Consider the following 14205-nt stretch of genomic DNA (forward strand, 5'->3'; position numbering starts at 1 on the left):
AGTGGAGAGGGGCTGGGATCTGCAAAGGGAGGTTTTCAGCTGTGCCTGGGGCTGGGAACTGACCAGAAGGGGGTGCTGCTGTCTCTGGGTCAAGCCTCCCAAACTGAACGCCCCATTCCACAAGACCTCTCTCTGACCTGGGCAGAAGGCCCCTCCCCATCCAAACTCTGTCTTGGCAACTATTCCCAGGCCTAAAATGTCACCCCCTGTGCATACTTCTTTTGGGACCAGGTGACCCACAAAGTGACCTTGCCTCCAAAAAGAATGAGCTGAGCCAAAACTGTTCCTTGGCCCTTCTGTAAAGGATTGGGCATTCTCAGGGCCCTGGAGAACAAAAATCCTGCTGGCCTCTGGTATCCACTGGAAGTTTTATTTCTTTAGGGTTTTATCCCAACCAGTTGTTTAAAAACCAAGTAACACAGACCTGGGGGGGTAGGGATTGGAAACTGCACCTCCCTCCTCCTCACCATGGATGGCAGTGGGAAAGAGGGAGGGGACAGGAGAGGTGGCTAAAGCAAGACGACAGCAGCAGTAATGGGGGCAGCTACACCACAGAGCCAGCTCCCTCCTCTCCTAGGCCCTGGCTACAGCCCCTATGGCTTGGGGTAGGGGGGTGGGTAGAACCCACCCCAGGCCCTCTCCATCCCTCCTCAGAGAGCCTCCTTGGGGGCTCAGCCCATTTCTTCCAGCAGGAGACTGAGGCACACAGAGAGGAGGAAGTGGGAGAGGAGGATGCTGGAGAGGCAGGGAGGTGGCACAAATGAGGTGAGAGGTGTGGGCGAGGCTCCAGCTTGGAGGCCCTTGGACCCTCCACCTCCATGCCCATCCCTGGGTAGGGTGAGGAAGCCACACCATCACGCAGCATTTGAGGAGACGAGGTGGGGTTTAAGGCTGAGAGGCCCCGAGGCAGGTGGGGGCGAGGGCCTCAGTCGAAGCCGTGCCAGTCACTGTGCTCTGAGTCGTATTCTAGCTCAGCACCCACGCACTTGACACCATCTAGCAGCATGGGTGTGCCGTGGTGTCGGTCTGCAAGGCAGGTGACAAGTCAGTATGCCAGGCTGGACCCTGGCCCCACCTACTCCAAGGGGACTCCTCTACCTTCCCTCCCGGCTCTGCTAGGGGATGGGGAGAAAGGCACCCACCAAGGAGGTTGGGGATGGGCCGGGACAAGGATCCCTTTTACAGACTCAAGGAGGGTGGAAACTCCTTGCAGCCAAGTTGGTGCCTCCCTCCTCTAGCCAGACCCGGGCCTCGAGCTCTCACCCATGACGCGTGCCTGTACCATCACGCGCACGCAGGTGCCGGTGCCACCTTCGCAGGCTAGGAACATCTCCTCCTTGAGGACGCCCTCCTTGTGCGCTGAGTACTCACACTTGATGCTGTAACCTGCCCGGGTGATCAGCACCTCTGCGGCCTCTCGCCCCCACCCCCCAGCACTCACTGGCCCCCACCCACCACCAAGACCTCCAGAGCAAGGATGGCCCAGGACCCTACCCCCAGGGCTGGGCGCATGGGCCTCAGGAACTTCCCATTCTTCATTGAGCTCTACATGCCTCTGCCTGCAGGCCAGAGGTCAAACTCAGGCTTCCAAGAGGTGGGATTCCCCAAAAAGGCAAGCAAGGAGAGAGGGTGATGGGGAAGGGAAAGGAGGGCAGGGCAGGGCTTGAGCAGATCTGGTGGCAAGAGGCCTGAGGGTCTTGCTCAATCCACTTGAGGGTGAGGTCATTAGGTAGAGGTAGAGGGAACTGAAACTGAAGCTGGGGCTTCGGTACATGGTGAAACTGATACCCTAGCCTTTGGAAGAAGCGGGGGCACTAAAGCTGGCAGGGTATAGAGAAGCAGCCCCAAGCCCAAGCCCAGGTTTGGCGGGTGATGGGAGGTAGCTGCCCAGAGTCCCTGAGGTTCCAGTAGCTTTTTCCTGAGGTACAGGCAGAGGGAGGGCTAGAGGCCCAGAGCCAGTTCCTCAGTGGCTCCCACTGTCCCATTAAGGTAACTATCAGGCAATGAGCAGACATAGGCCAACTGTGTGAGCCCATGGACTTCTGTTCAGGGAGTGGGGCCTGGGGTATGGGACCTGCCAAGGTGCCACACTGCAAGGCCATAAAGAGGCATCATGTCCCCTGATTGCTAAGCTGCCCATCAGCCCTAGATGCGGGAAGGAAGTACCCCATGCTCTCACTCCCACTCACACCCAGGCCCTGCTGGAGGAGGGCAGGCTTCCAGCACCCCAAGCAGGGTACGCACCTTCTGGGATGGGCATGACGCTGAGGAGCTTGAGGTGCAGGCTGGGGACAGGTGCCTCTCGGACCTCCTTGCTCAGCCTGCGCACTGGGGGCAGAGTGAAGGTAATCTCATACCTGTGCAGGATCTTCAGGAAGCCAACCTGCAGCAGGAGGGGTGGGGGAAGAAGGCACCTTCACTTACAGTCTCCCCCAGGGCCCACCCAGGTTGTGCCACTGATGATCCTGTGGGGCCCTACACTTGCTTCCTTGACAATCCCAGGGGAGCCTGACTCCCTCCATCACTCTAGTTGGTCCACACCCCTGGTCGGGTAGCTCTAGGCCCTTTCTCCAAGGACCCCATCCCTACAGCTTGGCCCACACACTCCTCAGCATCTGTCTCATGAGCCCTTAAGTTCCTTGGTGGCCATTTTATAGATGATGAAATGGAAGCTAGGAAATGACTGGCTGAAGGCCACAGTGTGGTCAGGGTATAGTCCTCCCTGGACCTCTTGGCTACTGCTGCCACACGTGGCACACAGCAAAGCACCAGCCACTGCCCACAGGGGAGGCTCAAAGCCCCACGACACAGGCCATCCACCTGCTCCTACCACTACCAGCATGTGGCCAGAGCCAAGAGCCCAGGGACTCTGGTCCTCTAGTCATGGCGGGGCCACCAGGCAACACAGATAGCACAAGATGGAGGATGGGACAGAATTAGAAAAACAGACACTAGACCAGCTGTGTCAGTCCAAAGCTGGCCCACAAGACTGGCACCAGCCATGGAACCTGGGCTCCAGCCTACCCTGCTGGCATGTGAACATGGATTCCTGCCTGCCCACTCAAAGGCTCACTGTGTCCAACAGCCCTGATTCACAGCCCGAGCAATTTCTGTTGTTCATACACAGAGCTTGGCCATCCTTGGAAACTCCAGTCATGTGAAGGGTCACAGGCCAGGGTGGCTGTTGGGCAGGTAGGCTGACTGGAGTGTCAGTCCAGGAGGTGCAGGGGTGCATGCTGTATCCACAGCTCTCATGCACACACACTCCTGTTCAGTTTCAGGAAATGGATGGCCCTGTCCTTTGGGAGAGCAACTAGCCTTTCAATGAGATCAGATGATGTCACTGCATGATAAAGCTCAGTCCCTGTGGCCCCCACACTCTGCTGGTAGAGGGCACACCTCTCAAGAGGACTTTCTGGCTGTACCTGCCAATGGTGACCCTGTGATCCAGCTGTATCACTTGCAGAATTTTCCAGGGGAAATACTCAGAGATGTGCAAAAAAAAAATACTCATCACTGCCCTATTTATAACAGTACAAAACTGTAACACCACGAATAGGGAACCAGCTAAATCAATGATGATACATATAGTGGAATACCAGGCAGTTTTAAAATCTCGTGGAAACCATCAGGAGATGGTTCACAACAGAAGCAAGCAAAACACAGTGTGTACACTGTGATACCAGTTTTTCATTTTTGGAAACAAAGCTAAAAAAGAAACTGGAATAACACACATCAAAATATTAACCGTAGTTATTTCTGGATAGTATGATTGCGGGTACTTTTAAATTTCTTTATAGTTTTTTCTATCTTCCAGATTTTCTCTAATTACATGAATGGATTTTGCAATGGGAGGCAGGGAGCTATTTTTGAAAGTTTGGGTTAATTATGTTTATTCCCTTGGGGAAGTTGTCAGCTCTTGGAGGAAGAGCAAGGGTTTTAGAGTTGGGCAAACAGGTATGACTCTGGGCCCCTCCTCAGGGTGACCTCAATAAACCAGAAACCAACCCGCATCCTCACCACCATGCCCTCCAGGGCTCAACTCTGGAGCCCTGATTTATTGTCCAACCTGAGGGCCTCAGTCCCTGTTTCCCTCCAATCCATCCCCTCCAGAGACTTCCTCCTGCCCCTCCAAAGTGGATGTGGGATCCAACTGTGTGTGTCCCAGCAGCAGAGGAGACAAGAGTGTATGAGATGTGGCCACTCGGAGAGGAGGAGAGGGGAAAAACATGGGGGTGATAAATACTACTGCAAAGAGCCTAAATCAGCCAGAGGTTTGGCAGAGAAGAGTAAATAAAGTCACACCTTGTTATCAGCATAATTAGCCTTACACCTGAGTGACATACATACATCCTTCCATTTCCAACTCTTTGGGATATAAATTGTCTCTACTTCAGAGAAGGGAAACTGAGGTGACCTGCCCAAGGTCAGAGCCAGAATAGCAGGCCTGGACCTGAACCCAGGCCTGTGACACCACAGCCTTGACAGCTGCCTTCCAATTGCAATGGTTGGGGTGATGCCGATGATAACAATAGCTCCACTCCCATTCAAGTAACATCCTAAGTCAGTGGTCCCCAACCTTTTTGGCACCAGGGGCTGTTCTGTGGAAGACAATTTTTCCACGGACCAGGGGGTGGGGGTGAGGTGGGGATGGTTTCAGGATGATTCAAGTGCATTACATTTACTGTGCACTTTATTTCTATTATTATTACATTGTAATATATAATGAAAAAATTATACAACTCACCATAATGAAGAATCAGTGGGAGCCCTGAGCTAGCTTTCACTTGCCACTTACTGATAGGGTTTTGATATGAGTCTGCAAGCAACTGATTTATTATGGTCTCTGTGCAGTCAAACCTCTCTGCTAATGATAATCTGTATTTGCAGCCACTCCCCAGCGCTAGCATCACTGCCTCAGCTCCACCTCAGATCATCAGGCATTAGATTCTCACAAGGAACACGCAACCTAGATCCCTTGCATGCGCAGTTCACAGTAGGGTTCCCACTCCTAAGAGAATCTAATCCCGCCACTGATCTGACAGGAGGTGGAGCTCAGGCGGTAATGCGAGCAATGGGGAGCAGCTGTAAATACAGATGAAGCTTTGCTCACTCGCCTGCTGCTCACCTCCTGCTGTGTGGCCTGGTTCCTAACAGGCCATGGACCAGTAATGGTCCGTGGCCTGAGGGTTGGGGACCCCTGTCCTAAGTGCACTCATCTTACCACAGTCTCACACTTCCCATTTTACAGATGGGGAAATCAAAGCCCAGGGAAGGACAAAGATGTGCCTATGGAGCCAACTTAGAGGAAATGGAACAGGCTCAGGAAGCCAGGCAGGGCCAGGGAGAAGACAGATGGAATGAGGCTGATGATGGGGCGGGGAAGATGCACACATACCTTGACCAGAAAGCTGCTGTCGCTCTCTTGGGTGACCATGACCACAGAGTCATGCAGCTTCTCATCAAAGTGGACATGGCTCTGGGAGCCTTCTGCATCATGGCCTGTCGCAAAGCGGATACTCCGGACTCTGGGCTTATTGCCTACGAAGAGAGTGGGAGAGGGCTACCGGGGCTGTTGCCTTCACCTATCCCAGTAAACTACTCCACCGTGTCACCTCCCCGCCCTCTGCGACTGCCCTTCACATCATCCAGCATCCACTGCTGGGCTAGGCCACATCCTACTGGACAGTGGTGATCAAAGGCTTGAGGCTCCCACCTGCCCCTACCTGCTCAGTCCTCCCACAGAAAATACTCATCCTGAGAGAGGGTTTGTGGGGGTGGGATTCAGGGATTAGCTAATATGACCCTTCACTTAGAGGGAATAGGGCTAACAGGGAAGAGACAGTCCTCCCGACTCCAAACACCAAGCAGTGCAGGACTCAGCCCCAATCCTCAAGATACCCTGCCCCATGCTCTCCTTCACAGTGCCAAGCAAGCTCCCCATCTCTGGGATCTCCTCTTCCAGGTCTGTCAGTACCTGAGGCCCCCTGCCTGCCCCTCCTGCTGACCCAACTTGAGAGGGGAGAAGGGCAGAGACAGGAATGGGCTCTATGGGACCTGCCTGGGAGTGGGAGAAACAAACAGGGTCAAAAACCACACTCAGCCCTCCTAGGAGGGGCCGCAGCTGCCTCTAAACCTCATCACTGATCACTGGCAGGTAAGAAGGAAGAACCCAGGGGAGCCTCCAGGACCCCTCCCAGAGACGCCTTTCCCTCCTCCGCTTAACCCCTCACATGGCCCACGGCTGTCTCCAGCTGGGTCAGGTTCTCCAAGGCCAGGAAGTCAGGGAGTTAAGGCAGGCAGAGCGTGGGAACTGGGCTGAGGGCCTGTACTGGGGGAGGCTAAGGCTGAAAGAGGCCCATCTTGCCAAGAGCATGACCCCAATCCTCTCTGACCCCCACAGCCCCTAGGGCTCCCAACAGCCCTACCCAGAGTCCTTTTGGTGAGAAGGCCTGGGCCAGCCCTTGCCTGGGTTCTTGCACACTCAGTGGAGGGCCAGGGGGCCAGCCTGGCATTTTCACATTCCCTGCTGAGGCCCCCAGACTTGACCCTCATATATCCTACCAGGCCTCTCTTGCCTAAAACCTTCTATGAGCACTTCTGGACTCTGAATGAAACCCAAATTCCTTTCCACAACCTGCTGTGGCCCTACCCACCTCAGCAGCCTCAATGCTCACCCAAAGCCCCCTGTGCTCCCCAACCCCCACAGTGGAACAGGGAGGCTGGAACATGGGGCCATGAAGGCACACACCTCCAAAGACCAGCACACCATGGAGCCAGCAGGGGTCCCCGGGTTTGGCTTGGATGTCCCCAGAACAAACACTGGTGTAATGTAATTAGTACCTCACATTCAGACAGACACACACACACACTCACAGCCAACGCAGGCCCCACATGCAGCAATGCCCCTTCCCACCAGGGCCCGCTGGAAGATGCTACAAACCCCACCAGACCAGGCAGGCACTCACCTTTGTTGGCTGCAGCCATGGATGCCCTCCCTGCCACAGGGTGAGACACGCAGCTCCTGCCAGACACCACTGGTCAAGCTCAGCAGCTTCCCATGCTCCAGGGACACCAGCAGAAGCCTGATGCATGGGGAGTGGGGAGGGCAGGGGTCAGGGTCACCAATGGGCCTGTGGCTAGGGGAGAGCAGAGAGTTCCCTTTAGGAAGGACCCAAACCCCTGCTGCTCTCAGTAGTCCAAGTGGTACCTGTACCCCGTAGCAGAGGGGGCTTCTGCCCCCCACTCCTCCACCCACTCCCCACATTCACCAAGAGCCCTCACCCTTGCCTGACACACTACTGACCCAGGGCCTGGCCAGCATGTACTGAGCCGCAGCTTCTGGGTGCCACAGCGCCAGCACAAGCCTCTTGTGCCCAGCCCACCTAAGGCTGGTGGGAAGAGACAACCAGCAAAGGAAGGGGACTTCACTGGCACTTTCCAGGGGTCAGTTCTGGTGCTGGTGGCCCAAAGGCTGGCCCATCCCAGACACACAGGCTGTACCATCCTACATCCAGAGACCACAGTATTCACGTTGCACGAGTGGGTCCAGGTCAGAGTTAACAGTATGCTTGGAGGGGGGCAAATATGGGGGCTCACATAATAAAACATGTCCTCAGAGCTTTCCCTCCGAGTGATCGGTCAGGGCCATATACAGAACAGATACCCATGAAGGGGTTGCCGTCCATCGAAACCCACCATTCAGACTCTGGCTTGATTACTATCCGGCTGGCCTCCCAGCTCAGCTCCCCAAGGGCAGCCTCAGGGCAGAGACTGTGGGAGGCGCCTCCAGGAAGCCTGTGTGAGCAGCCAGGCCTCTGAAAGACTGGGCTGAGACCATCTCAGCATCAAAAAGAATAATAAGTGCAACTGATGGAAACAGATGGAATTACATAAAATCAGAGCATTCACAGAGACTACAAAAAATGGGAGAAAGCAAAACAAACGAACCCAAATCCTCATTTGTCACTACTGACAGTAGCAATGCCCTAACTCTCTACTGGAAACTGGCAATATAGAGAACTAATTCAGCCTCTCTCTTGGCCTTTCCTATAACCAACTTGCCCTGGTGGTTAAAGGACAGCTCTTCTTTAACAAAGGAATGACCAACTGCTAAATAATTCTGCAACCCCCAAAACACAAATGCTAGGAGCAGCACTAATCAGTGGGTGCTAAACCAGTAAGGCAAAGGTTGAAATGGATGCTCACATATGCGCAAGTGCCACTGACAGATGACCTAGGGTTAAAGGGAACGAGTTTGCATTGGAGGGATGTGACATCAGTCAGTCTTGCATTAGTCAATCTCCTCTCACTCAGAGTGGGACAACTGGACACACTGATGTCTACTGATGTGAGGCAGCACCAAGTCACAGCAGTGCTAACAGGGCAGCCCCACCCCAAATGTCTAACCTGCATCTAACACGCCCCTAGAACTCCAGCTTCAGCTTACCAAAAACACAGAGGCCAGCAGAATAAATGACTCCACGAGAAAGCAAGGAGACAAACCCAGAAGGCAGGATATTCTACAGAACAACTGACCTAATTTTTTTCCAAACTGTAAGAAGGAAAATAAAGGAGGGAGGTGGTTCTAGATAGGGGATGGGCCAACTACAGCCTGTGGCAGCCGCCACTGTTTTTTGTAAAGTTTTACTGGCACACAACCGTGCTCATTTGTTTACGTGTTGTCTAAAATCGCTTGTTTTTTTTTATTTGTTTGTTTGTTTTGCCTTGCCATGCTACTTGTGGGATCTTAATTCCCAGACCAGGGATTGAACCTGGGCCTGGCAGTGAAAGTGCTGGGTCCTAACCACTGGACTGCCAGGGAATTCCCTAAAACTGCTTTTGCACTAAAGCAAAACTACTTTGAGTAGTTGCTACAGAGGCCACATAGCCTGCAAAGTCTATAATATTTACTATCTGGCCCTTCACAGAAAAAGTTTGCCAACCGCTGTTCTAAATTAACACACAAAGAGACCAAGAATGGGAAAACTGACCTCGTTTTTTCCACCACGTCAGTTTCAAGAAGAAAAATAAATGGGGTAGGGGATTTCTAACTATCTCTAAAAAGAGACATTTAGGGGATAATTGGGAAATAATGAGTGGGACTGGATCTTAGATGACATTAAGAAATAAAAGCTTATCAGTTAGGTGCGATAATGGAATTGGATTACGTAGAGAAGTATGTCCATATGTCAGAGATACACACTAAAGTAGAGATAAGTGAACGACGTTGGCTAGTCCAGGGAATGAAGAGACTAGCCAACTTGGGGTGGCCTCAGAGCTGGGCCTGTGGAGGGCATAACCTTGAGGCCCCTCAGGTGCCGAGCTGCCCTGAGAGCAGGCCTCACCTCCCTCCCTACTTCCCAATGCAAGAGAAGTCCACCTAGGCACAAGCCTGGCCTCAAGGGCAGGGCAAACAGCCTGGGTACCAGGAGCCCACATACGAGGCCTCAGGAGGTACAGGGAAAGGCAAGGCTTGGGTCTCAGGAATGCAGGAGCGGCCAGGGCAGAAACAGCCCCAGGTGAGTACTCTGAGGTCACTCCCAGAAGGGTAGCCCCTGAGCCCTGGAATGCCTAGCTGTCCCAGAGAGACTGGCCCCTGGAGAGAAGCCTGCCCTACCCTACCCACTCCAGCCATCCCCTAAAGCTGTGGACTCAGAGCATGTGAAACATGGCCAAGAGCAAGGGGACCCTCCTCCTACCTTGGGCAGAGGCTGCTCCAGCCACACCTCTGCAGCCAGGGGAAATGACAAGAGGCCCCCATTTCCCAGGACATTTCCTGGGAGGCCTGGATGAAACTCAAACAGCGGCTGGTAAGCAAAGGCTCCTGCGGCTCTTCATATAGCTCTCTTCACTTCATAAAACCCCAATACACACAGGGTCCGGTCCCTGTCTTCCTCCCCAGTCCATTGCCTGTTGCCTGCCTGCCTGCCTGCCTGCTTTAACCCAGGCCATCCCCTCTGCCTGGAACAATCCTGCCCCCCATCCACACCCCAGCCTGGGTCTCAGCTCCAGAGGACGTTTTTCAAGGTAGCACAACCCCATCCCACCACCGCCCATCCCAGGATAGGCCTGAAAATCTTCAAAAAGGATCCCCTTTCTCACTTCTGGGATCATTTGATATCTATGTCCCCCACCTAACAAGGGCGGTGACTGTGTTTTTGCCAAACGCTGTGTTCCCAGCATCCAGCCCAGCACCTGGCAGGGAGCAGCTGTGTTCAGTTTATATTTGTTAAATGAATGAATGACCAAACTAAGTGGAGCCCAAGCATGGGCCTCAGCTGGGCCCTCTAGGCAGATGTGGCACCAGGGCCCAGAGGCTCTCAGAAGAGGAACGCCCCACCTCATTCTTTAAGCCAACCCCTGCCCTGGAGGGCACTCCCTTCCCCACATCTCAGAGTGGGGCCCCCCCGATGGGCATCTACTAGCCTGGCCACAATCAGCTGTTACCTGCCCCCTCAACCTTGAAATGGAAGGTCCACTGAGGGCCGGACCTGCGTCTCTTGCACTGCCCAGAGCTCAGGACAGAGCAAGCACTCAGGCACTGCCTTGTAACCCTTGGGCAATGAGAACGCAGAGCGAGGAGGCAAGTGACTTCAGGGGCTCAGAGAAGGCTGGAAAAAGCTCCTTTCCTAGCAGAAAGCCTCTCTGGTCGCTGTCCCCTGTGAGCCAGACTCTCATCCACGCACCATTCTTCATCAGAATCGGGAGGAGATGGCATTGGGCCTCCTCTTGCGGCAGCTGTGTCCATAGGGAACCACTAGGTCCCCTTGAAACCCCAGGCCTCCTCCTGTGCCAGCCAAGTCTTGATCGTGGCCCAAGTGGCACAGCCCCCAAGAGGCAGCAGGGACATGGTCAAGATGATTAAAATTCAGGCTGCATGGCAAAGTTACTCCGTGTCTCTGTGCCTCAGTTTCCTCATCTGCAACACACAAATAAGCAGTGGCCTCTTCCTCAGTGGGTTTGGTGCAGCTGGTGCCTGAAGCTCTGTGACAGTGCTCCCCACTCCACCCCCACCTTTGCAGAACAAATACCCCAAAGGACTGGTTTCTGAAGCAACAGCAATTTCAGCATCAAAGAGGTACTTCAGGCCAATCCTGGAAGTCAGGAATGGCCCTCAGGGTGGGCCACAGGGACTTCAGTCTTCTCAGAAAACAACTCAAGGGACTTCCCTGGTGGTGCAATTGTTAAGAATCTACCTTTCAACGCAGGGGACACGGGTTCAAGCCCTGGTCCGGGAAGATCCCACATGCTGCGGAGCAACTAAGCCCCTGCACCACAACTACTGAGCCTGCGCTCTAGAGCCCGCAAGCCACAACTCCCGAAGCCCCCATAACTCCCGAAGCCCGTGCGCCTAAAAAGCCCGGGTTCCGCAACAAGAGAAGCCAACACGCTGAGAAGCCCATGCACCTCAAGAGTAGCCCCTACTCGCCGCAACCAGAGAAAGCCCGCGTGCAGCAACGAAGACTCAATGCAGCCAAAAATAAATTATATATAAAAAAAAGAAAAACAGCTCAAGGGCTGAGGGGCCTCCCTCTCCCTTCCTTCATCCTGCCTTCCCCTCCCCACCAGGTCTCCAGGGATTGCCAGAGGGCAGACTGCTGGGAGCCCACTATGCCCTACAACCAGAAGGACTCATAAAGAAGATGTGAAGAATATACATCCCACTCGAGCAAAAAAAAGACACCCCCACCTTTAGATGGGCTGGCAACAGGTCAGGGGTGGTACCACAGAGAGTTACAGGATGGGGAGGGCTGGGAAGCTGGAACAAGGGCCTTCGGGGACTCCTTCAGCTCTCAGTTAATCTCGGGGAAATTGGCGGAACCTTCTCTCTGGGAAACAGAGCTCCCAGCTCAGATCCCTCTCAGCTTTAGAGAGAAAGGCTGCTTCGAGGTTATCCTACCCAGGGAAGGGCTCAGTCAGGCCCAGTGGCGCCTCTGGCACAAGGAGCAGGACAGGGAAATGGCAGCTGGGCAAATGGACAGATGGACAGTTACACAGGAACCCAGAGTTCTCAGCCCCTTAGATTCCTGTCCTGCACACAGAGTGCTAGCTGCTACTCCAGGCTGTCCCACACTGGGGCCCAAGGCTGAAGGGAGGGTCAAAGACAGTCTGTCCATGGCAAAGTGGAGCTCCAGAACCTGCCACCCTCTTGCCCTGTACCTCACAGCTGCATCCCCACAGCACGTCTCTGCAGTCCCCAAACCCCAGGCATCATAGGACCAGCCCCAGCTTGTCCTCTGCTTTGTGGCTAGGAACATGCTTCTTGGGGCCTCGTTTCTCATTCATTCCTAATCCTCATTCTCAACCTGTTCAAGGACTTTGAGTCAGGAACTCTACAATCTTCCACCCTCCCCACCCCAGCCTAGGACTCAGTCCTGGCTTAAGCACTCAGTCCCACAGAAGCCTCTCGTCAAAGCTCAAGCATGTAAAAAGAGCACCCACTGAGGCCACACTAACCTGCTGACTCCAGGACCTGACATAGGACTGGGCCCACATACCTAGAACAAGGCCTGGAAAGACAAGGCTGAAGGTCAGGAGTGGTTGTGACAGTTTTACGTCAACTCAGACTGGATATGACTCCATTTTCTCCTCCCTCCAGCAGGCCAAAGTTGCAAGGATAAGTATGGTGTTCTCTCTCTTAAAAATGGGTGGAGGGCTTCCCTGGTGGCCCAGTGGTTAAGAATCCACCTGCCAATGCAGGGGACACGGGTTCGAGCCCTGGTCGGGGAAGATCCCACATGCCGCAGAGCAATTAAGCCCGTGTGCCACAACTACTGAGCCTGCGCTCTAGAGCCGGTGAACCACAACTACTGAAGCCCACACGCCTAGAGCGGGTGCTCCACAACAAGAGAAGCCATGGCAATGAGAAGCCCGCACACCGCAACGACAGAGGAGCCCCCACTCACCACAACTAGAGAAAATCCACGCACAGCAACGAAGACCCAAGGCAGCCATAAATTAATTAATTAGAAAAAGAATGAGTGGAGCAGGGGTGAACTCAGGAAGGGACCCCCACCATCTCCCACCCTCCTTTCTCCCCAAGAAGTGCTGCCCTCCTCTCCCCAGCATCTCCTCCCCACAACCTCTCAGGCCCCCAGCTAGAGGCTGCTCAGACCCCTCTAGCCTCCAGACTGCCTGCCCCACCCAGGCCCCAATTAGTAGAGGCCAGGCCAGGTCCAGCGGGTGACAGCTGCCTCTGACCTTCTTCAACTCCCTGAGCAGAGAAACGCCCTACCCACACTTCCCAAGGCCAAGGTTCAAGAGGAATGGCAACCCAAGCCCACCCTTCTCAGTCCACCAGGGTTCCTGCTCACTAACAGGAACACTGGTCCAGAACCTAAACGAACCTTTCCTGCTCTGTGACAAAGGGGAGGTGGTGGCCAAGCTCCCAGAGACATCAGGGGCCTGGGTATAGGAATCTGTACCCTCTCCCGCCTCCATCCCCGTGGGTGTGGCGCCCCCATCCCCACCCCATCCTCATCTTCTAAGGGGACAGAGGAGTCTGGACGCCCCCCCATCACACTCCTCCCGGGCTGCGAGGCGTCGGCTCTGTCCCTCATAATCCTGTGCCGTCCCCACCCTCATCTCTGCTGACGCTGTAGTCTCCGGAGCCCGTACTCTCCGACATCACAGCCCTCCTCCCTGAAGGTGCCGAGCCACGCGAGGTTCAGAGGCTACTCGTCCAAGGTCACACATTGAGGCGATGACAATGGAGGGCGGGCGCGGAGTTGCTGACGGCGCTGACCCCATTTGGCCCCCGCCCTCACTGTGTCACACGTGCCCCCGACAGCGCCCCGCGGAAAGCACTCCAGCTCTACCACCTAACGGTCACCTGCGGCCCTGGGGCCTGACATCTCCCCAGCTCAGATGCCAGGGAGCCCTCCCCGTCCCGGGCCCGACAGCGGAACTCTCCAGCCCCAGCCGGATGGGGTCGCAGGCACCGACTACCCAGAACAGCGGCTCCGCTGGGAGGGGATCTCCGCGAGCGGGGCGGAACCGGGAGGTGGCGGAAGGAAGAGCAGTCTCACCGTGCGGGGAGCACCCCGAAGCTAGGAAGGGCAGGGACGACCGCGACAGCGGCGGCGGCAGCTGTGGCGGTGGCGGCAGCCGTGGCGGTGGCAGCAGCAGCGGGGTCTCAGCGCAGAACCAGAGGAGAGAGCCCCGCGCCACTACCGCTCGCCTCAAGGGCACACCCCCCACCTC

General features: G+C 55.0%; 1 protein-coding gene across 3 annotated transcripts; it reads right to left on the bottom strand.

Annotated features, from left to right (window-relative positions):
- Positions 1-349: 349 nt before the first annotated feature.
- C15H20orf27 (chromosome 15 C20orf27 homolog) lies at positions 350-14205 on the bottom strand. Of its 3 annotated transcripts, none has more exons than XM_032605406.1 (6): positions 14031-14205; positions 6969-7139; positions 5399-5541; positions 2245-2383; positions 1264-1386; positions 350-1026 (listed from the first exon to the last, which is right to left on the bottom strand). In XM_032605406.1, exons 2-6 carry the CDS (start codon positions 6985-6987, stop codon positions 926-928), a joined length of 525 nt encoding a protein of 174 aa, XP_032461297.1. In that variant the 5' UTR covers positions 6988-7139; positions 14031-14205; the 3' UTR covers positions 350-925. The 3 variants fall into 3 exon arrangements, with proteins under 3 accessions (XP_032461297.1, XP_032461298.1, XP_032461299.1); XM_032605407.1 differs by having other exon boundaries at positions 6969-7085; positions 14031-14196; XM_032605408.1 differs by lacking the exon at positions 14031-14205 and adding an exon at positions 13835-13849.

The sequence above is a fragment of the Phocoena sinus genome, chromosome 15 (assembly GCF_008692025.1).
Source record: "Phocoena sinus isolate mPhoSin1 chromosome 15, mPhoSin1.pri, whole genome shotgun sequence".
Taxonomy (NCBI): domain Eukaryota; kingdom Metazoa; phylum Chordata; class Mammalia; order Artiodactyla; family Phocoenidae; genus Phocoena; species Phocoena sinus.

Excerpts from the sequence above, each read along its gene's own strand:
- C15H20orf27 (XM_032605406.1), bottom strand. Across the intron at positions 1,387-2,244 it reads CGTCATGCCCATCCCAGAAG|GTTACAGCATCAAGTGTGAG; the intron begins GTGCGTACCCTG and ends TCACCCGGGCAG. Across the intron at positions 1,027-1,263 it reads GGTACAGGCACGCGTCATGG|ACCGACACCACGGCACACCC; the intron begins GTGAGAGCTCGA and ends CCTGCCTTGCAG.